The 22,519-nt window shown below is 47.5% G+C and overlaps 1 protein-coding gene across 3 annotated transcripts; it reads right to left on the reverse strand.

Annotated features, from left to right (window-relative positions):
* Positions 1-325: 325 nt before the first annotated feature.
* Positions 326-7,792, reverse strand: OSR2 (odd-skipped related transciption factor 2). Of its 3 annotated transcripts, none has more exons than XM_090283525.1 (4): positions 7,575-7,792; positions 2,783-3,551; positions 1,621-1,720; positions 326-898 (listed from the first exon to the last, which is right to left on the reverse strand). In XM_090283525.1, the coding sequence occupies exons 2-4, from the start codon at positions 3,436-3,438 to the stop codon at positions 716-718; spliced, it is 939 nt and encodes a 312-aa protein (XP_090139651.1). In that variant the 5' UTR covers positions 3,439-3,551; positions 7,575-7,792; the 3' UTR covers positions 326-715. The 3 variants fall into 3 exon arrangements, with proteins under 3 accessions (XP_090139651.1, XP_090139648.1, XP_090139649.1); XM_090283522.1 differs by lacking the exon at positions 7,575-7,792 and adding an exon at positions 4,088-4,204; XM_090283523.1 differs by lacking the exon at positions 7,575-7,792 and having other exon boundaries at positions 326-816; positions 2,783-3,508.
* Between the last annotated feature and the right edge of the window lie 14,727 nt (positions 7,793-22,519).

Consider the following 22,519-nt stretch of genomic DNA (forward strand, 5'->3'; position numbering starts at 1 on the left):
AAGTTATTGTATTTATAATAATTATTATGCTGTTTTTTATCTGAAGGAATAATACACAAGGAATTAGAACAAAATGGAATAAAACCTGAGGGGTGTCAATTTTAATATCTTCAAAAAACCCAGAAAGACAGCACAGTTGTCCAACTCCAAAGTGCCACAGTACAAAAAGGGAAGAACTGAAGTTCCAGTGAGAGAATTGTGAGTCTTATTTTTAAAACCTAGGGATAAAATATACCCTCCAATACTGACTATTTTAGAGGCAGCCCCCCCTTCCAGAATAGAGAGGAAAATCAGAACTTAATTAGCAAGACACTTTGCAGGCGTATTGAAACAAACAAGAAAAATTTTATTTTGAAAATACAGTCTTTAAAGATAAATTTGGCTTCCATTTTCCATATCTAGGTGCATCCAACAAGATACAAAAACAAACAAAACAACAAAACAAAGACCCACAACATTATGTACAGAGCTCTAAAATGAGCTGTGAATATCTACAAGAAACTAGCATATGCTCTTTGTGAAGGGATGTACGTGTGTGGCTTTCTACAGTTCTCAGTCCTCCAGAAGCAGAGTTAACTCCCTGGAGCTGCAGGTGTGGCTGCAGCAAGGGCAGAGCTGGGGTCTGTGAAGGGTTGGGGTGGAACCCCGGGGTGGGAGACGTGGACAGGTGTCTGGGGAGGGGAGCAGGGCGGCACGGAACAGATCCTGGGCTTCTCTAGAAGTCCTGCCGCGGGGTGTGAGTCAGGCTGTGCCGCCGCAGATCACAGTTTCGCCTGAACACTTTGCCGCACTGCTCGCAGCTGTAGGGCTTGATGTCTGTATGGGTGAGAAGGTGAGTTTTCAGATTACTTCTCTGATTAAAGGTTCTTCCACATGTGGGACATTTGTGTGGAGATTCCTGTTCAGATGTGAAGCAAGCAAAGGATTAATCCTTCACACCACCACCGCACCCTTCTCAATAGTTGTCTTATTGGTATCACATAACACGCACATGACAACAAAAGAGGGGACTTGCAGGAACAAATCTGTGCTCCTAATCCTCCAATCACTAAAACACACGCGCAGGCACACACTGAGGCCTGATTACAGTGATAACTGTGGTGACCACCGAGGTGGGCTTCGTGATTTCCAGCTCTTTACATTTCACCACCATGTCATAGGCAGGAAAAGGGGGAAGGAAAAACTCTAATCTTCTCTTAAGGAACGACATTCTCCCGGGTAATAAGTCTCCTTTTTGCTGGAAAATTAAACTATTCCTCAAAGTTCTGAAAACTACAAATTATGAGGCCCCTGGGAGAGAAAGCATATGGGATTTCACCATGCCTCCATTATCAAAATTACCTTTATTTCCTCCCCAACACGAAAGCCTTAAATGCAGGGCAGAGTGGATGAAAAAAAATAATAATTCTAAAATTAGGATTTAGAATAAAGAGAGTGGCCTGTTCTTTAAGAAAATATAAAAATGTTAAATAGGATTAATATTATGTATAAAGGAACTGAGTGCTGCTTTCCCCACCTAGGAAACTAATCTAAATAATCTTTTAAGACTGCAACTGAACACCTTTGTAGAGCACACATGATCAAACTAGTCACAGTTTTTAAACAAGAAAACAAACTTACCTGCATGTGTAAAGTTTTGTGAACTGCTAGAGTTCTAGACTGACAAAATCCTTTCCCACACTCCTGACATTTGAAGGGTTTTTCTTTGGAATGAATATACCTGAAAATCAATATAAGGTTTCATTGAAATGGCTTTACCACCACGGTGAGGAGTTTCTTTTGACAATTACTGAAATCATGAATTCATCATGAAAAGACAAAAGAAACAGGGTTCCCACTATGTATGTTTTTAGATTGTATTTTTTCCCCTGTATAATTCTGTTTATGGTTAACCTCAACTAACAGACTCTTCCAAACATTCACTGGACGTTGGTTTTATCTACACTTGATCGCCCTCTCTGGCGTATTATGGAGCTCGAAATCGTGCGGAGTGAGTCCTTCCTGGCCTCTACCGTCTTCCCTGGGATTTAAACTGGCCAGATCAAGATATAAGGCCAGGCTGGAGTTGAGGGAGACTGACTTTAGGAAGTCCTTCACTAGCCACCAGCCACCAGCCACGGAGGATCGGAGGACCGGTACACAAGTCCCACCTTGGGGAACTCCCAGTGGAGTTCTGAGAAGGATACCCTACCCCCACTCCTGGGAAGCTTTTGCCGGATGAAACATTTATTTTATAGTATTTCTTCAATTGCGGTTCATTAATGCAGAGCTTAAGGTCTTAGGGAGGGGAAGGGAGGGATTGTGTCTAAATTCAGTGATCTCAAGACCTCCACAAATAAATATAAAAGGAAGGTCGTGGTGCCAGGCTCTAGGGCGCACCCGGGGGTGGGGGTGGGGGTGGGGGTAGGGAAGGGAGGGAACCCAGTGGAGGTGTCATAAGTAGATTTCCAGCCATGGTCTCAAGGCAGTCATTGTGGGTTTGGGCTCCCCAGGCTTTACCTGCTCCATCCTAAGGGCGACCAGGAGGAAACTGAGAAACTGGTCACAGCACTATGGCCAACCCACCAGGTTTTAACGGCCTAAGGATGAAAAAAAGGCCCTCCTGCACAAGAACTCAGCGAGGGCCCAGGGAGAAAAAAATGGTAAATGTAGGCGGGTAGCTGTGGCTGGCGGGGGAGGGCCTTTGGAAATACATTCTAGTTCACAGGGGATTTTAGTGTGGCTTTGGTATTCCAGACAAATTCTCCTCACCTCCCCCAGGCAACCTCCTTCCCCACCTCACCTGTGATCCCGCAGGTGATCTTGCCTCCGGAAGGCCTTGTGGCAGATGTCACACGTGTACGGCCTCTCATCCGTGTGGGTCCTCTCGTGGATGAGCAAGTTGTAGGATTTGGTAAAGTGTCTGCCGCAAAACTTGCAGATAAACTCTTTTTTCGTTTTAGAGGGCAACCTCCCTCGGGAGGGCTTTCTGTCTGGAGTCAATTTACTGAGGCCCGAGATGGGGCTAGCCAGCCCGGGGCTCAGCTTGGTCAGCTCTCCCATCTTAGGGGGATCCTCCTGCGTGGCAGCCACAGCCAAGTTGGCAAAGTCAAAACGGGGCCGGTCCTTGTGCAGGGCTGGGAGGACGTGGGCAATGGCTCCCTGCTTGGGGTGAAAGAGGTGAGTAGTAAAGGGCAGAGCCTGGAAGGGGAAGCGAGCGTCCATGAGGCCCTGCGCAGCTGCCATCTCGGTGATGGTGGAGCGGGTGATCTCGTGCACGTTGGGGTACCCCAGCGTCCAGTGGTTCATGTGCATAGTCTGCACAGCGCTGAGACCGTACAGGCCCTGCAGGTGGTCTACTGCGGCGGGGAAGGTGTTCACAGCCTGCAGGAAGGAGTAGTTGGTGAGCTGCAGCGATGGGTGGAGCGGGATGGGCGCCGGCAGAGCCTTGCTCCCCATTTCCCGGGGCGCTGGGGGGTCGGAGGGAGCCGCCCCTTTCTTCCAGAACTCAAAGGCTGGTGGGTGTGGGGCTCCGGTGAAAACCCAGAAGGACAACAGCACGCAGAGACACCCTAAAAATGACAGGGAGAGACGGAGAGTTGTGATTGCTATCCAAACCACAGCTGGGTCTGAATTTGGCGCCTGCGCAGGTTACCCCATCTTCCTCCTAAGACCTCCTGCCCACCCTCCTCCTGGGCCCCCGAAGGAGTGGTGAGAGAACCCTAGCGCCAGCCCAGCGAGTCTGCACTGAGCTCTGCCAAGGCCAGGGTGTCCGGCGGTGCAGGAAAAGGTCCCCTCGTGAGCTGGGCTCCCTGGTGGCCCCGGGTGCCCACAGGAAGCTCGGGTTCCCGGATGCAGCGGAAGACTCAGTTTCGGGGAGTAAGAAACGGGGGCAGGGGCGCTCCAGCAGAGACAGCACCCAGTCTAGCCCACCAACTCCACCCTGTCCGGTGCTCAGTCAACCCCGAGAAGCCTAGATGCCAACACCCGCAGGCCCTTGACTGAGCTTGTCACCAGGGCGCCAGGAGCTCCCCTGGGAACGATGGGCTGTGGGTCCCACCTGAGGTTCAAGGGCCCGGCACCTCCTCAAGGTGCGACCCACACTTACCCGGGTGGTCCGGGTGCGGGAGTGCAGATGGGGAGGGTGCTTCTTGCTCTTGGGCCCTGGGGCCCTTGGCGGGGCTGCCTCGCCCCGCGCTGACCTCAGAGGTTTTCTTTTTCCTTCCTACGCCTCAGTCCCATTCATCAGCGGTGACGGGCCGCAGGAAAGAAAAGTGACACCTCGGGGGCCCGGTTCGACCAGGAATTGCCTGCTTCTTCCCAGGGGCTGTCCCCTCCCACCCCCCAGTTAGATCCCTTCCAGATGGTTCGGCTCCCGGGGAGAGGTTGGGGTGGGCGGAGAAGTAGAACATCGGGTGAGGCCCGAACCCCTTCTCCCAGATTGAGCGCCAAGACCTCGGGAGGCTTGAGCGGCTTCCCGACCTTGTACCACGAGCGGTTCCAACACCGAGGAGACCCCAGTAGAAAAGAATAATAGGGAGAGGGCTCCCTGGGGAGGGAAAGGGAAGGAGTAGTAGAGGAACTAGCGCAGTAAGGTCCTGCCGGCCTGGAGGAAGCCTGTTTATCCGCCTGGAGATACGTACTGCAGAGCTCCTGGCACCTTGACGCTGAGCGGGTGTCTGCGGCCTGGGCCTAAGCAAGGCGCATAAACTTTGCTCTCTCTGCGCCCTCAGTAGCAACACGGAGGTCTGCTTTCAGATCCTCGTTCCCAGGAACACCTCACCTGCATTCCGAGTTGGTCTACCTTCTCCCATTGCCAGCCCCTTTACAGCACCAGGTTCTGCCAGCTCGGCAGAATTGCGCCTTGTTTCTGAGGGCGTCTCTCCAGGTGGGAGACTCAAGAGCTTCAGGCTCTCCCTGGAGAGAAGCAGGCCGGCCCGTCTGAGCCCTCACCCTTTACTCCTGGCTGTTGAGACCAGCAGAAAGGTGGGAGAGTTTGTTCAGCCTTCCCTTCCCACCCACCAGTTTCTGTGCCTGAATTTTCTTCTCTAGCGTGTTGTGTTGCCAGTGGCTCTGCGGGCAGACTTAGGGGGCTGCGCTAATGACACAGCGCTCTGGCAAGGCAGAATCTGGCTGCCTCCCTGAAGCCCACACCTTCCCTCCCTCCTCTGTTTGGAAAGGCTCAGAGACAAGGATTTATTAATGAACCGCTTCTGCCTGGTGGTATGTGGTCTGGGAGTTCAGGCCTGGAGTTAATGAGAGGTGTGTTAACAGTCAGAGGGTCTCAGTCAGACCATTCAACCGAAACTGTAAACCTCCTTTCGGAATAAACTTTCCCACCACAAATCACGATTCATTTTTGTTCAGTGGCAACCCCTCAAGCCCTCTCCTAGAGATTGGAAAAAAGGATTCTATTAACATCCCTGGTAACCTATATGATTATTTCCTCTTCCACTGAAATAATAAATTACACCTTTATGTCCTTCTTTTTGCAAAATGAGAATTTCCAGAGAGTCAAAATATTATTTTCCCTCTAGTGTTAAAAAGTAGCCTCCTCCATAGAGAGGAAACAAAAATTATTATTTGGGTGTATTCCCAGATTTCTTAGAAATAAATACAAGAGGCAAGTACATCTCCCACTATGTTCTGTGTGTGTGTGTGCATGCGTGTGTGTGTGTGTGTGTGTGTGTTGTTAACTGAAGGACTACCACGATTTGTGGTTTCGATTCCAATACACCAAGGGAACTCTGCCACAAAGGTTACACGTTAACTCTGCCAGGAGAAAGTTGAGTGCCATCTTCCTTCCCTTTTCTCCCAATGGTTCATATACAAAAATTAATGAGTGTATTGTAATTCAGCTTCATGATGGTACACAGGTGCTATTTCATAGTATGTGTTCATTTTAATTTGCGGGATGAATAGTTTCTTCACAGAAGGGCAGACCATTGGTGACTTCTGAAACCCTTTGACAAACAGAACAACCCTAGATATCCACAAAACATTTCTGCCATAAAGAATTAGGGCATTTAGATTTCCAGTCTCCCACTGAGTTGCTGGAAATAGATGTCAAAAAATATCTTAAGTCATTGCAGAAATCTAAAGTACTTTCGTTTTGTCTGGAGTTGAGCACGTAGTTCCCATACTCCGTTTCAGTCAATTACAGCTATCTTCTCATCGTCTGCTGTCATTTCTCCAACATACCATTTAGGACCATTGGTTACTTTTAATTTTGCACAGAAAGAAACCTAAACCAATGAAAATATATAAATATTTCAGTGGAGCTGGGGCTAATTTTCTTTCATCAGTCTTCTTCACAGGAATTTCTTGGCATGTACAAAAGTTTTGTAAAATTTAGTTCACTGGCTGTCAACAAGTGAGCTGTGTACATACTAATTTCAGTTCAGTGAAGCTTTCAAAGTATTGGAGGAAAAAAAGGTACATGGTAATTTGATAAGGAGTCTCTTTTAGGTAATGGTGTTATTACACTGAATTATCTAAAAATAATATACAGTCAGGGGTCATCTGCTAAAACCTGTGCGTTGGTGTCTGAGAGAACTGACTGATAGATGGATTGACTTGTTGAATTTCAACCCAAGCCACAATGGAATTTTACATAAATCAGAGAGCTACAGTCCAAGTAGATCGAAGGAGGTCTTTTATATATATATATATATATATATATATATATAATAAAATTAAAATGGCCAGACTGGATCAGGTGAACTGAGAAAAACGGCCGCGAAGTTCCTGCCCCTGTGCAGCTCTGCCTTCCCAAGGAGTTAATTAAATTAAGATGCCTTCCGCATAAGGGTTCTGTTTCTTTCTGCTCCCTCGCTCCCCCTGCGTGAGTAATTTTCTTCTGCTCAGGACTGCAGTTTGTTTAGCAGAGAAAGTAGCTGTCTGAGGCTTTTCGCTCCGGGAAACACCAGCCCTCTTTTGTTCTTTGCTAACAGGTAGAAAGACAGATCCAGTGCTCTCTCCACACACACCTTTCTCTCCTTCCTTCTTTGTACAACCGCAACTCCCTCTTCTGTTACAATTTTTGGAGAATCCGAGCGTTTAAGCCCCAGGGGCATTAGCCTTCTGCTCCCTCTCCAGGACTGGAGGGGAGGAAAATCAAAAGGCCAGCGCAAGGTTGGAGAAGTACCTAGGATTTAACTATTACTTCCTTTTTGAAACGCGTGGGCTAGACAGGCACAGTGTTCCGGCCCGTCCGCGCTGCGCCGCCGCGGCTGCCCTGGGACGAGTGGACAGGGAATACTTATGGCAGGGTCAGAAACACCCTGGGGCAACGTAGTTTTATCTCAGCGTACGTCGATCAGCTTTTATAAGAAGCCTTGGTGAATGCTTAGATTAAATGTCGCAAAACAAAAGTAAAAACAGTACATAAAAGTGTGTGTCGTTGGGTGTTAGCTGCGAGAGGCGTGCCTGGGATCCGACAAAGTGAGAAACAATGCCCCGGGATTGCGTCCACAGGATTTCTTTTCACAATTTCTTAACTTGTGGCACACGGGCCGAGAATCAGCGCCCCCTGCATCCCCTGCACCCTTCCTTTCTTAGGGAGGCTGCAGTCCCTTCCTAGGGCGGACACTCACCTCCCGCGTAAAGGTCCGCCTGGGCAGCGCCGCTCAAACTCGGTCCAGGCAGTGAGGCGCACAGCTTGGAAAGGTCACTGGGTCCACGCCGGGCAAACTTCTGTTTCTGCGCGGAGTCCCGAGAACTGCGGACATTATCTGGAGCACCACGAGCCGCAAAAACGAGAACGGGTCCTCGCCTTCGCTGGAGTCTGTGGACATGGAAGGCGTAAAGACCCGAGGTGCTCGGAGCCCGCGTTCAGCGCTCGCCCGGAACCCCGTGCCTCCGCGAGCCTTTCGCCGACTCCGGATAAGGTGGAAGCCTGCTGCCTCGCAGGGCCATCACCCTCCAGCAGCGAGCGCGCCTAGTTCAGTCCCTTCCCGCGTCCCTCCCTAGGCTGCTCGCGGCCGGGAGTCTAGGGCTTTAGTAGCTGCCCCGCCTCCCCTTCGGGCGGGCGTCCCGACGCCGCGCGGGGCCCTCTGCTCCCTGGCTCCGCCTCCGCGCCCGGCGCCCGCTAATGGTCCACTCTGTTTACTTGTGTTTGGATAGCAACTGAGTCTTAAAGGCACAGGTTTGCCCGCGGTTTCCCAGTTAGAGACAGACCCTAAGGTGACTCAGTTCGAAACTCACACACAAACACAACGCTCTCCCCTTTCCTTCTGTGCTACTTTTCCTTAAATTGCTAGAAACTGAACAACCGGTCTTCTGCCTTCTGAAGAGCCCTCAGAGAAACTGAAGGTCATTTTGTAGTTTTACTTGGAGTTAATTTCCGCATCTTAACACGTTTAACATAACCATCTTCTCAGGGTAAAACCTATTAGTTCTAGGTTGTATTCTTTATTATATATCCCTTCTCCCAATTTAAAGTACAGTATTGTACATAATTTTGGTCAGTTTGCTTTCATCTGTTTTCAAAACGAAGTTTGTTTTTAGAGGTGACAAGTGGCTAATTTCGTAATTACTGCAAAGACATACATGAAATGTCCCAGGAGAAAATCCTTCCAATATTTAAGCGTTAATCAGTTAGTGTACATTTTATAAGCAGTTAATTGACTTGGTTAAAGAAGTGGGCTTCTGCAACCCATTGGCAAATAAAGAATCCACCTGGAATTGGGTGAAGAACAATTATTTTAAAAATCAGGAAAATACTATTTTAGCTTCTCAAAACATGTACATCTTCATTACCAGCTCCACCCCACTCCAAATAGAGTTAATTGTTCAGTCGCCAGGAAACTTAATCGAATTTGAAGTGTAGTGATACATTTTTCAGGTTCTTCTAAAGACTTAGTCCAGTGTGAGAGTAACTGCAGAACGCCTTTCAACTACTCTGGAAGTAGGGTGACCGAGTGACAGAAAGGGAATGACACACACTCATTTTTAAACAGCCTCTTTCCAGATGAGATTTGCCTGAGCAACACTGAGCAAAATGCCCTTCGTCCCAGACGAGTTCGCTGAAGGGGATTTGCCTTAGCCCCTCGGCAAGTCCGCGTTTTGGGGGCACAGATCTTCCAGCCAATAAGCTGTACAATTCAAGTGTTCCGCCAGAGTTGGTTTTGGATGTGCCACCTCAAAGGACAATTAAACTAATCACAGTCTTGCGGGAAGTGGACAAATATAAGCAGAAGATGAAAAACTGTCAAAAGGTGAACCGGTGATTGGGGAGCCAGGCAGAAGCTACAAGATATTGGTTTATTAAGAGAAAAGTCCTTCTATTTTATTTAAGCCGAGGTGGATAAAATTTTTCGTTCCTTTGGGGTAAAACATAATTCAGGGATAGCAGATCTTTTTTTTTCTTTCCAATTTCAAAATCGCAAAGGTTAAAGTGAGCTTGGAAGGCAGACCTGAATGTTTAAATACCTTTCAGTATTTAATTACTTCAAAGTAGATTTGAAAAAAGCATGGAAGTAGTAAAATGCCTAAGAGTTCAGGATTTTTAAAAAAGGTTTTCCCTGGTGGCTTCTATAGGGGTGCTTTCATTTTAGTACTCAGTCCTGAGCTCCAGCTACCGGGATGCCTGCGGTCCCCTCTCTCTAACCGCCTCATTCTTTCCGCAGCTTTTCTCAATTTGGAAGATTTGGAGGGAACTTTCTCTTCTTTCAGACCCCCAGGACACGCACTCCAGGGGTGGTGACCTGAAGAGTGTTCCTGCGCTTTGTATTTCAGTTCACCAACGTGTAGACAATTCCCCAGAGGCGGGCTTCACACCTTCCCACCGAGTGTATGTATGTTGTGTGCGGAACCGCCTGCTTTCCCCGCGAAGTAGACAAAATTTACAACCACCCATGAGTTGCGCCCTCTTTCTGCAAATCTCCTGAGCCGAGGTTTTTCCATGAATGCATTTACCTCGCCCACCCGAGCCTCCGACGTTCCACAATGGAGTCTGGCCACGCCGGGCCGAGCGCTGCGGTCGCTTGAAAGGTAGGGAGGAGTCGGCAGTTACTAGCTTTGGGGGAAGCCGCGTGGCCCCGCAGCGCTTCTGCAGCCTCCAGGCCAGGCCAACTCAATCCGCAGGTGCGCGCCCCACGACGAGGGCAAGTCCGAGGCTGAGCCCTGTGCCGCACTGCATGCAGGACTCCCGTGAGTCACCTCCGCGCCCACCCGCGGCATGCCCTGGAGTTTCTCCACGCTCAGCCCCGGCAAGCTTCTTGGCACACGCCGGCGTCTAGGGCGCACGCATTGCGGGGACCCAACCAGGAACAGCCTCATTTGCCGCACTCCCCGGGCGACAACTCCTGGCGCGGAAGATTAGCCACCGGGCCCCAGCGAGTTGTGGTGTCCGGGTGTGAGGAGAGGGAAGAGGCAGCCCAGTTGCGCCCGGGGGCTGCGCCTTTGCGCAGCCGTCCCACTCCCCCTGCGCCCTCCCGGAGCTCTGTGGCCAGTTTACTCTGACATTTCCGCCGACTTGGTCTTCTGCTGCCCTTGCGGCTCTGTGCTTTCGACACCAGGGACGCTTCCAGGGAAATGGCTAACAGACTGACGACGGGAACGCGAGTGGTTGCTGCTCAAACCCGAACTGCCGAAAGTTTACGCCCCTGGAGGACCGGATGAAGGCCGGCGAGAGGAAACGCGGAGGAGTTGGAGGAGGAGGGGGCCGGGAGCACAGGCCCCTTCCCCCTGGCCCACCCAGGAGGCTCTGCCTGTTTAAGCGGCGAGCAGGTGTCAGACACAGACTTCCCTGGAGTTGACTGCGAGCCTTCACGCTCTGACCGCGAGCTGCGGACGTCCTTAAATCGCTTACGCTTTAAGATACAAATTATGGAAACCCCATCCTTTCCCCAGGGATCCCAGCTGCCATTACCTCTTAGGACTCGCCTCCCTTTCCCCTAGCATTCCCCTGCCTCTGCAGGGCGGGGACCTTTTGCATTTGAACTTCCCGCACTGTTGGCTGCTTTTCGCCAGAGCGCGGAGGAGTTGGGAGCCCAGCTATTCTCCTGGCGCGTGCACTTCAGCCCAGGACTAGTGAGGAGGTCCGCGAAAACCTGAAGGAGGATCGCGGACTCTGAGTTCAGAACTATGGGTGTGCAAGTAGGGGGGAGGGTGTCAAAAAACTAAGAATTTTATCTTTTATAAAAGTATGTTTGAGTCAGCGCTCTTCAATTCGGACAGGATGGGAAAGCGCAGCCGCGGAGGGAGCTCAGCCGCCGGCGAGAAGAGCCGCAGCGCCCCCTGGAGGCACTGGCCGAGCAATACCTGGCGCTGAAGCCGCGAACCGTCACCCGGCCGGCTGGCTCCCGGGTGTGGGGGCTGGACCCCCCGCGACTCCGCGGGCCGCGGGAATCCTTTCACCTCCACCCGGGCTCTTTTGTTGCGGAGGGAGAGTCGTGTGCGTGGCAGGGGTGCTGGGGAGAGGGCCTGGGCCTCTCGTTAAGCCCAATAAGCCGCTCTACCCCCTACCCCTGGGGCCTTGGTGACCGCTCCACGAGGTGGCCCCCGAAGTGACTCCTCTCCCGGCGGGTTTTTCTAAGATGGATTTTTGGGCTCACAACGCCGCTCAGGACGACTTCCGCAGCGCAGGGAAAGATACTAGTTCTGACCCCAGAGCCGGGAGTTCGCGGCATTCTAGTGTTGAGCAGTTCAGATACCAGCTGATCCAAGGCCTCGGACGTTGCCCCTGCGGGAGAGGCAGAGGGTTTCTCCGGGGACGCATTAGGAAAGGATGCCCCACTCCCCACCCCTTACCCTCATCCCACCCCAGCATTGAAGTCCTGTGTCTGAAAGGGATCCTTCGGCGGGCCGAGTGGGAGGAGGCCCGTCGCGAGGATAACGCGGGAGCCATCCTCGGGCTGGATGGCCTGAGCACCACCCGCTGCCTCCAGCCTCCTGAGTCCAGCCTTCTCCTGCGCGGAGCCAGGTCAGACAGACAGCCCGCCCAAGGCCGGACTCGCCTGGTTGTCCCTTCCCCGGGGCAGGGGATGGGAGCTGCTGGGCTTACAACGGCTCTCGCCCTGGGCCTGCGCCCCTTCATTCCGCCGGAGATCTCAGCGGGCGCCCTTTCAGCTACAGCTTTCAGGACCCTGGGTCATGGGAAGGGGGAACTGCCTGGAGGCCGAGGACCGGGTGGGAGGGTTCCCAACGTGCTCCCAGCTGCGGTGGGCAAGCCCAGGGGCAGACCTTCCTCGGCTGAGCCTGGGTCCTGTCTGAGTTTGGCTTCTCCGGGTGAGGTCGTGGGTCGTCGCAGTAGCACGGCCCAGAGCCAACTTGAGGCCGAGAGCGACCCGTCAGCCTCGCGCGAGGTCTCAGGGGCTGGAGCCGGCAGCCGCGGGCGGGCTCTGGCACGTGCTGGGCGCGGGTGCGCCTCTGCGGCCCCGAGGCCCTCGCAGCGTGCCCGGAGAGCGGGCGGGGGTTCCCAGGGTGCGCGAGGACAGAGCGCGCTTTCTAGCAAAGCGGGTCTCCAGTTTGCCTCTCCAGAGAGAGCCAGGTCAACTCCCGGGCTCCCACCTCAAAGGACAGCTTCGAATTCCATTCCAGGTGCTTGGCTCCAGGAGCCCGTTGATGTCCGGACTAGGAAGACCGGGTTTACGGAAGAAATCGGCAGCAAAGGTCAAGACCCAGGCGCCTCCGGGGAGGGAGAGCCATGCGGATGGTGCCTCTCTGGGGAAGTTTCATCTGCTCAGCGTGTACCTGTCCCAGCCCTCGCGCTCTGCAAGGACAATCCTTGGAAAAGACTACGGCAGAGTCTGCTAACCTATATTTTATTAGGCTTACACCTAAAAAACTAACTCCCCAAAGTTTAAACGTTAGGAACATTCAAACAAAAATCTATTTCCAATGAACCCTGATAGCTGTGAGGGAGCTGGAGCTGAGCAGCTCTGCTCTCCGTCCTCAGCGGTTCGTTTTTCAAAATGCAGGGCCTTGAATTGCCTTGGAGTTTTTAATTGTCGATGCAGAGGTCCTTTCTCTGGGTCGTTGGGATCGGTCCAGTTACCTTCCAGAGCAGCAGTAAAGTGTGGTCCAAGAGCATCAGCGACGTCTGGAACTTGTTAGAAATGCAGATTTTTTAGCCCCACCTACTGAGTCAGAATCTCTGGGAGAGGGGACCCGAGACCTGTTTGAACAAGCCCTCCAGATGATTCCAATGTACACTATAATGTTTGAGAACCACTGACCTACATTAAACTGGCATTTGGGGACAATCGCAGTCATACCTGGTTTATCTATTCAGCTGCCTCCCTCCCCCCCTCCTTTCCTTTCCCAATAGAGAATGCAAGGGAAAACTAGTGGCCTAGGGCAGCTAATTCCTTCATTCGTTCATTTATTCATTTGCTCGCTCCCACTCATCTGACTTTTTCCAGGGCATCTCCCAAGCCCTTGGAGACTTGCTGAGGATTCCCAGCAGAACACGGCGAGGCTCCTCCCTTCAAGGGGAAGAGCGAGGGAGAAAAAGCAGTAAGGGTGCTTTCCCCTTTCATGGCCAGTTTTTTGTTTGATGATGATGATGATGATGATGATTATCTAATACTAGATTTGATTTGATTTCAGAAAATGCCTCTCCCTGCTCTGGCTCAGAGTGGAGGGCTGGCGGGTGGTGGGGGGTGGAGGTGGGGAGGTGGATGGGTAGTGTGAGAGTGAGTGTCACCATTGGCAGGAATGTGTTTGGACTGTGGCTCAAAGTCTGTGTGCCCTTGGATCTCCCTGAAGCCGGAGCTGCACAGCACACTCACAACAGCGGAAACAGCAAGACTGTTCTGCTCATCCACTCTGGGCACAGGGCTCCCAACAGCTCCCATCTTTCCTCCGGCTGCCAGACCGGCCCAGCTTCCCGAGGTCAACACTCAAGTGTGTGTTGAGGTCCTGATCTTTGACCTGTGTGTTTGTCACTTAAAGATTGGATCAAATACCCTTACCTTTTGCTTGGGATTAAAAGAATACTCTATTTTTACCCTTCTCAGAATATCTAAAAATCCAGTTGAAATTCTTACTTTTAAATTTTCTTATGCCAACTCTATCCCCCTTAAGCTTTCATTTTGCACTTTCTCTTGAGTCTTGACTTGAACTTGCATCCTCCACCATGTGAAGAGCCCCCTCCCCTGGACCTTAAGGTTCGCCCTGAGATTTTTTGTTTTAGGGAGTGAGAACAGTTAGAGGCATTTTGCCTTCCAGGCAGTGGTGACTCTCAAAAATCCAGTCTGACTGGAAGCCTCTTATCTACTTTCAGATTCATAGAAAAAGGTTTCATTTTACTGAGCCAATGCAGGGAAGCCACTGAAAATGCACACAAAAATGAATTTTCATATTGACCATAGTCATAATTGTATAAAAGTACTCAGCTCCACTTTGACAAAGAGTTGCTATTTTAACATGACCCTTTCTAGTGAGGATTTTCAAAATATGAAATGTATAATGTCAGGAACATGATAATCTCTTTACAACTTGTGATCATATTTCTTAACAGGATTTTTGCTTTCCAATGCAGATAGTTTGACATAACATTCAAAGCAGCCAGCTCTTAGCTAGGAAATGCCAAGGCCAATATTTGAATGCAGATACAAGTTTTAACAAAGGAAATGTGTATCTCTGTAGCTGTTTGCCTGTGAATATTCCCCAGAGGAATAATACACTACTCTTGAATCGAATCCAAGTCAGCAAACTCTCTAAAAAGTCTGTAATGTACCAATTCATAAGACACATAGAATTCCTTGTCACCAAATATTTTTGAGTTGTCTAGCATGTACCAGGTATTAGTATTGTTTGAGACCCTGAACTTTCATCCTGACTTATGGGTAGGGGCAAGGAAAGTAGGATTTGTAAAGTTGTTTTCCTCTGGTTTTGTTAAATTGTTGAAGTATTTGTACTTAATAGCAATATTTAAAACATTTATTGAACTCTCTGTTACATTTTTGGTCATTTTTACAAGTCAAGGAGAGAAAGTCAGTGTTTAAGCCAACTCATTTATTGGAAAATGAATGCCAGCACAGGCTTAACTTTTGGCTTTCCAACTGGAAGACCTTAATATCATGACAGCATTTTACAATAATGTTATTTCCAGCATGCCAGGTGATAATTTAGCTGTAGATTCCTTATGATTGGTGACCATAATCGCTCAAGACTTTTTTTCACCTCTTGACTCTCTAGGGAGCCACAGAAGAAAACAAACCTTCTTTCTCTGGCTCCTTGCTGGAGGGGCTGGTAAAGTAAGTGGCAGACAGCTATGATGGCCCCATCCTCATTGTTCCTTGGAAGAACCTAGAGCAGGACCAACTCAGATCCAGTTGGCTTCAGAGAATCCAGGTCTTACAAGGAGTGAGGTGCTCTATTATCTTTGCCCCTAAGCCCCAAACACAACCAACTTCAATGGATCTGGAGACAAACAGATATAGGAAACCAAGAGCCCCATTCTATTCTTAGGCCATGAACTGTGTCATAGTGTCTGGTCACAGTGCATGTCTTGGCCACATACTCAATTTTACATGGCCTTACCCCTCTTCCCACATCTTCTCTCTCTACACTCTCCCCAGCCATGCCTGGCAAGTAGGCCTGCCTCCAGGAATCAGCCTGGGTGGATGCTATGATGTCAGGACATCAGGCAGCAGCATTTCTAAAATGTGTTAGACCACAGTTGCCTTTTTTCTTTCCCTGGAAAAGTACACAAAGTTCAAGTTGTCTCCCAGGCCGTGAGGCACACATCCAAATGCCCTACGTGGTGGGCCCACCCAGGCCCAGGAGAGCGTGGAGGAGAACACGAGTGTGTCATATGGGTGTGTTCACTACTCCTGCTCCCCTCTGTCTCATCCTGGACTACGTTCTCTTGACAGGCCATATGGCCTGGGAGTGACCTGGAATATATTAAGAGTATTGGCTTGTAGAACCATTGCAGACCAAGGGTGCAATGGCAGAGTGGGATTTTAGACTTGTTAATTCATTTAACATGTATTTATTGAGGCTGTTTAATATGTTAGGCCCTGTAGTGGGAGCCAGGGATACAACACTGAATAAGAAGTGAGGTCTGGTCGGGAGAAAGACAAGTAAATAGGCAATTATGATATAGTATGAATCAGAAAACCTGGATCCAAAGTCTCTAGTTAATCCTTTATTTTCTTGGGCAAGTCATGTCACTTGTTGGAGCTTCAGTTTCTGAATCAGCAAATTAAGGATATTCTGAGAGTTAAATGACATGGATGCATATCAATGCTATTAGTAGTTATGATTCTTTCTTATTCATTAACATGGACTGACCTCACCAGCATAAAATTATTCCTCTCACCCCTCCAAGAAAGCAGACCAAGGAGAAGAAATATGACCCAGTGTCTAGGATTTAGTGGTCGAGAATATAGAAATAAAGTCATTGCAACAAGTATTTCTTGAGAAAAATTCATCTGCCTTTTATCAAGGGAAAGTGTCTATATTTTCACTGTTTATGAAAAGTAGGAACACTGTATGGTGCATTACATTTTAGCCTACTCTGTTTTATTTTATTGCAATTAGAAAATACATGGAGTAGATCTATTATGAGTAGACTTTTTAGACTTCAAAGGTATTATTTTGAATGTTACTCTCCAATGAAACAATGCTGCAATTAATTTGGAGATGTCATTAATATATCAGATCTTAAGGGTAAGGCAATGGTATAGGTTAGTACACAGTTGAGCTCTGATATTAGAAAGTCCAAAATAACATGGGTTTAAACAATAGAGAAGTTAATTTATCTCTCACATAAACAGGCCAGCCACAGTCAACATGGTAGCTAGTTCCTAGATTATCAAGTACTTTGACTCCTTCTATCTTGTAGTTCTACCAACTTCAAAAAATGACTTTCACCTTAGAGTCCAAGATGACTTCATCCCAGCCAGCAACGAGAAGGAAGGCATGAAGACAGGCAAGCTCCCTTTCTTTAAGGAGACTCTACAGAAACCAAAACCTAGTCACCTAGCTGTACCCCGATGCAAGGGAGGCTGGAAACTGCAGTCTTTAGTCTGGTGTCCATATGCTCAGTTAAAATTCAAGCTTCTATTACTAAAGAAAAGAGAAGACATGACCAGTCTCTACCACAGAATGTCTAGGCCTGGGGCTTCGTTCTTTATATACATTATCACTTATGTGTTAATACCATAATCACTGTCATTGGTTCTGGATAGTGCTTGCTATCCCCTTTGACGATTTTATGGTTTTAAGTACTATATGCAGTGGCAGGATTCTGTTTTGGGACTCCTCAGCATATTGCCAGTACTTACTTTTGGTTGTGGCTGCTGGTCTGTGACTTTCTGGTAGAGTAGGGATGGGTGAACAAAGAAGGTGGGTCAGGTAGGAGGATAAGAAGTGTCAGGATCCTGTCTGGGGAAGATCTCGTTGTGGACTGTGGAGAATACCACTGGTACTACCTGACAGCATTCCCTTTGTGGGATGGGTACTAGGGTGTCAGGCAGGCCACGTGAGTGGGTCTTCAGCAGAACTTCATTTTTTCCCATGGAAATGGGATGAGAAATGAGACAGAACATACTCATGGAAAAGTGGAAGCCCTGGGTTCTTCCTGGCCCTGTTACCATGTGAAGCAGTCTTGGGGGTGGGGGTGGGAGGTACGCAGAAACCAGAATTTGCCTTTTTACAGCTTTGGCAGCCAGAGGCTGCAGCAAAGAAATGTGCAGAGCAGGTCACCCTGAAGGGTAGAGTCAAAACTACAAGCAGAACCCCCACACAGCAGAGAAGGCCCTGCTCAGCTAGAGCCCAAGGACAATCTCCAAAGATAAATGTGGAGAGAATTACCATTGAAAGTCGTCCTGGTCTGACCTCTCTGCCTGGTAAACTTTGCTTCTGAGCCTTATCCTGTGTTCATACTTATGTGCTCGGTTCTCCCCTTCATTCCTTAGCAACACACATGACCTTCCAGGTACAGAAAGTTGGGGGCTGGAAGGGCCTGTGGATCCCCAGTCTCACCTAGGGTCCCCTCCAGGATGCTGCTTGGCTTGGAGCAAGTCTAAGCATGGAAGTTACACGCAGCATTAATGCCAATATGTGGGGAAGAGGATTCTTTCCCTGCAGAAACATCTGGAGTGACACGGAGGACATACTTATACACATTTACACGAGCCCCGGGGGATTCCCATGCCTGAGAGAACTGGCTGGATAGTTCCTATTACACATTTATTTCCTTAAAGGAGATATTTTATATTCTACCCTGTAATTCAATTCCTTTGGCTCCCCACCCTGCTAATATAGTCCAAACAATTTTTAAAACCAAAGTTTTTTCCCTCCACATAGTTAATGCGCACAATTTGTGCAGATTTTACACACATCTGTAAGCTATGACTTGTTTATACCAGCCCTACAATATTTTCAAAATAAAGTATAGTGTTTTTCAGTCTGTATACAATAGCATTTTCTTTTATCAACCTCTCACATACAAATGTAGTCCCCCTTTTTGGGTGTAATTACACATCTAGATCATAATGTATACAATTGGTATATAGAAAGGACATCTATGTTTTATAGCAAACATACCAAAAGGATGTAAGATACTCATACTGGTTCTTTAAAATACAGTAACTAATAACCTGCAGAGCTAGAAAAGGCCACCTAAGTTGGTTTGGTCCTATTCTAGGTGCTGGGCTTGGAGAATTTAGGATCGTGGAATGAGAAGGTATTTTAGAGACAATATAATCCAGTCCTGTTATTTTACCTAATGTGACCACAGAAGCTCAGAAGGAGCTAGCTGTCTTTTCCATAACTCAGAGCTGAGACTCCAGATTTCCAGAGAGGGCTCTTTCTGTGATATCTCACAATCTTACCTAGATTTAAGCTGGAATTTCTCTCCAGAAAAATGTTGAGTTGATCCCAGCAGCCTGATATGACATACCAAGAACCTTTCAGTACCAGAACTTCAACCTCAAGCCACCCTCCAGGATTCAGCTCTTCAAAATGTTGCTGGAGAACTAGCAGATTTGGTCTCACCTGGGGGCCAGTTAGAAATGCAGCCAAACCTGCTGACTGAGGATCTGCATTTTGACAAGATTCCTAGGTGGTTTGCCTCTACAGCAAGATGGGTTCCTTAAAGACCTGTTTAATCATTTTTCGCTGGTGTATTAAAAACCTATAATGTCTTCCTAGTGCTTATCTGTTCTTATACAAATGTTTTTATTTTTTGCTTATGCAAATGTTTTTAAAGTCCAGTCTCAATCCAGCTTCTAAACCAGCGGTTTTCAACCTTTTTTGTCTCATAGTACACATAAACTAATTACTAGAATTCTGCGTCACAGCAAAAAATTTTTTTTGCCGATATGACCAAAAAACAAGTATAATTTTGATTTATTCACACCAGATGGCTAATGTTGTGTTGGCTGTTGTCATTTTTAAACTTGAAGTCTAAGGGAAAGAGGTCAGTGTCCCTGACCAAACAGTCAGTCAGGTATTGCATATTTTAAAAACCCTTGCAGCCCACCAATGTGCTGTGGCACAGCAGTTAAAAATTGCTGAACTAAATTTGGGAAGTACGGTGTCTTTGGTTGCATACTAGACTTTCTCTATGGGTATATCTGGAAATCTAGATATTGAAAACTCTCCCCAGGGAGTGGCCTTCCATGGGTCCTTAAACTGGAAACCAGCAAGCACTTCTGTGTGCTACCTTGTTATTCTCAGACAACAAATCACAGAGGCTGGTTGTTGTTGGGTTCTTCTTTATTTTCTTTTTTCTTTGTTTACTAATGACACTTTCTCTCTACATTTTTGAACTTTCATAGGCTTCTCATTTTCTCCTAATTTGAGAAGATAAACTCTGCTTGATTCCCAAATGTCCTCTTCCACATCCCCCTGTTAATAATCACTATGACTAACAGGATTGAACTATCCTGGGGGCTTATTTAGACTATTCTGAGATCCAGTCGCTGGATTGATCTGACTGCAATATCTGATATGCTGATGATAACCAAAATTGATTTGGCTAATCTAGTTGGCTAAGTGCAAGTCTCCACCTACCTCACCATTCAATTAAAATTCCTCCTAAAGTTGTACTTTGGTCAAAAATAACATCCCAGAGTAAGTCAAGGCTAAATCAGTTAATGATGGTTCCCAGCTCTGAACTTGCACTAACCAATTCCAGGAAAAGCGATTGCTGTGTATAGTAGGGAGTAATCTAGTTCAGTATTATTGTTTTTGTTCTGATGGGCTCCTCTCTTCCGAGGCAATGACTTAAGGCATGGCCAGTCAACAAAGTGTTTTGTACTTATTTAAAGGCTGTTACCAAACCCAGTATCTCTCCTGCCTGTTCACTGTTACTTCATTACAACAGTGATGTCTTCTGCTGAGTATCTGGGCTTACACTGACCACAGCAGGGAGAGGCCAGGGCATTATTTGCTCAAATGATTTTTTTCCCCTCCTCCTTTTTTTTTTTTTTCTTTCAAGTTAAATATATGCAAGATGGATCAGGCTGGGGCAGGGGGAAGGGGAGGTGGTTATTTCACTGAGTATAATGTGTCCCTTTTCAGCATGGTACTACTTCCATAAGATAGACTTTATGAGTTGTATGCTTGCATTTGTTTCTGACTTATTGTTCTCTATCCTACATTGTTCTTTTAATTTGATAGTATATGGTTTCAGCCAAACATTTGTTCCAAATTCTGCAAGAGTTAAGGAGATGTTTCCAGACAAAACCCCACTTAAGAAACTTCCTAAACAAGCACAACTTCTTCAACCCCTTCCCCAGCCACTGCACTATCTTCTCTGGGGACTTCAGGAGCTGAATGAGGTCAGTAATAGGACCCCAGCTCAGCTACTTCAAGACACCTAGTTTCTGTGACAAGACCCTTCCGTAGGCAATTCTGTGACCAGCTGAGTGGCAGAAACCTGGGTCAGATGGGAGCAGTGGGTTAGGAATCAGATCTGAGTGCTGAGATGTACAAAAACTTGCAGGGTCAGCTCCTTTCTTATGGGGCTGAGAGGCTTCCTTCAGGCGTTGAGCAGGCAGATTCACCCCCATTGACATTCACATTCCACTTAAGGAGTCTGCTTTTGTAATTCCCTGGGGATTTTCATGAGCACAGAGGTCACTATTTCTGACAATTAAACTTTAAATTTAATTTCCAAGATAAATAGAGCAAATTGACACCACTTTGGTTGTAATTTTTTTTTGCTTCAAACTCTAAAAGGCAACAGTGAACCAGCTGTCAGATTCCGTTCCTGGAAATCCAAGAAACATAGGCATTTTATTTTTTACCTTTCAAAATGAGCAATTTAGGGTGGTCAGAAACAACAAAAGCCACGCAAGTGTCTTAATTCTACAATTCTGTTTGCATTTCTGAGAGGACAGAGAATCATTGTTTCCATTTTTTTTTTAAAGCTATGTAAGTAGTGGTTTCTTTTTAAACTGGAATGATACAGGCTGGTAATCTTATTTGTGAGCTGGATGATTCAGTAACACACTCTGCGTGGAATAACATACTTTATAATTACACGTAGTGGGGGTGCAGGGGGGTGCATATTCAAAGCTACAGTGCAGGAGTAGAGGGGGTGGTACTGGGGCAGCAGCTGCAGGTCTGGCCTCTCCCTCACAGGGCGCCCTGGGCATGGATGGCAGAGAACAGGAATCTACAAGTCCCAGCAGGAACCCGGGTACCGAAGGGAGTCGAGGGGCACTGAGCAGAAGAGGAAGGATCTGTCACTCTGGGACTTAGCTAGCAGGAAAATGAACATTTATGTGATAGAATAAAACGTGAGCCTACACAGGGAGTTTAGAGCTGTATTCCACCATTTTCTAGACAGTACTCAGGACACCTCAAGATTTTAATAATTTTACTGATGAAAAAAGATTCCACTGTCTCATAAGTTTGAGAAAGGTTATATATACTAGACCCCCTACTGGAAAATCAAAATTCATGTTAGCACAAAGCTCTGCGAAGTCCTACAGAAAAGACATTTGTTTAATCCAGTCTTCCCTACCCTTACTTGATTTCTGAAGTTCCTTTCAGCTACAAAGGTCGACAGGTTTCTGTGGACCAGGCAATTTCTGCTTTTCAAGTTGGTTCATTCGATGAGAGAGGAAATTGTAATAGTTAATTTACATTTAAAAAATCAAATTACAAGACAATAAAAAAGTACAGGGGTTTAATTATTCTCATTGTCAGTGCAACCCAAGAGGCAGATACAACTTAAATGTAACAACTTGCTTTTTTAAATTGAAATGCTGATACTCTTCAGCTGCATAACCCTGGGTATTTACTTAGCCTTGGTTTTTCCATTTTTGATCTTTGAATTAAAAATCTGTTCTAACACTTGTCCATGTGCAGGAATATTGATTAAAGAGTCTTCTTACAATAGTTCATCCAGTTATTAAACCCTTCAATAGTCATTCCACCACAGAATCTGTTCACTAGAAATATAATACCAGTTATAGAAGAACCTTTGGAAAATCAAGATGAGAATGGTATCTGGTTAATAAACACTTATTATGTCCTGTCTCAGTCGCTGTTCTAAGGTTTCACTTGTGTTAATACCAGGGCCAAACCACACCAAGACCCACTTCTCTTCAAGCCCAGGAACCTA

This window comes from Furipterus horrens, unplaced genomic scaffold (genome assembly GCF_987537825.1).
Source record: "Furipterus horrens unplaced genomic scaffold, mFurHor1.1.pri manual_scaffold_7, whole genome shotgun sequence".
Taxonomy (NCBI): Eukaryota; Metazoa; Chordata; class Mammalia; order Chiroptera; family Furipteridae; genus Furipterus; species Furipterus horrens.

Bases quoted from the DNA above. Each gene is read 5' to 3' on its own strand.
- OSR2 (XM_090283525.1), bottom strand. From the start codon at position 3,438: ATGGGGAGCAAGGCTCTGCCGGCGCCCATCCCGCTCCACCCATCGCTG. The intron at 1,721-2,782 runs GTGAGGTGGGGA...ATTGATTTTCAG, and splicing joins GATCACCTGCGGGATCACAG to GTATATTCATTCCAAAGAAA. The intron at 899-1,620 runs GTAAGTTTGTTT...ACATCTGAACAG, and splicing joins ACAAAACTTTACACATGCAG to GAATCTCCACACAAATGTCC.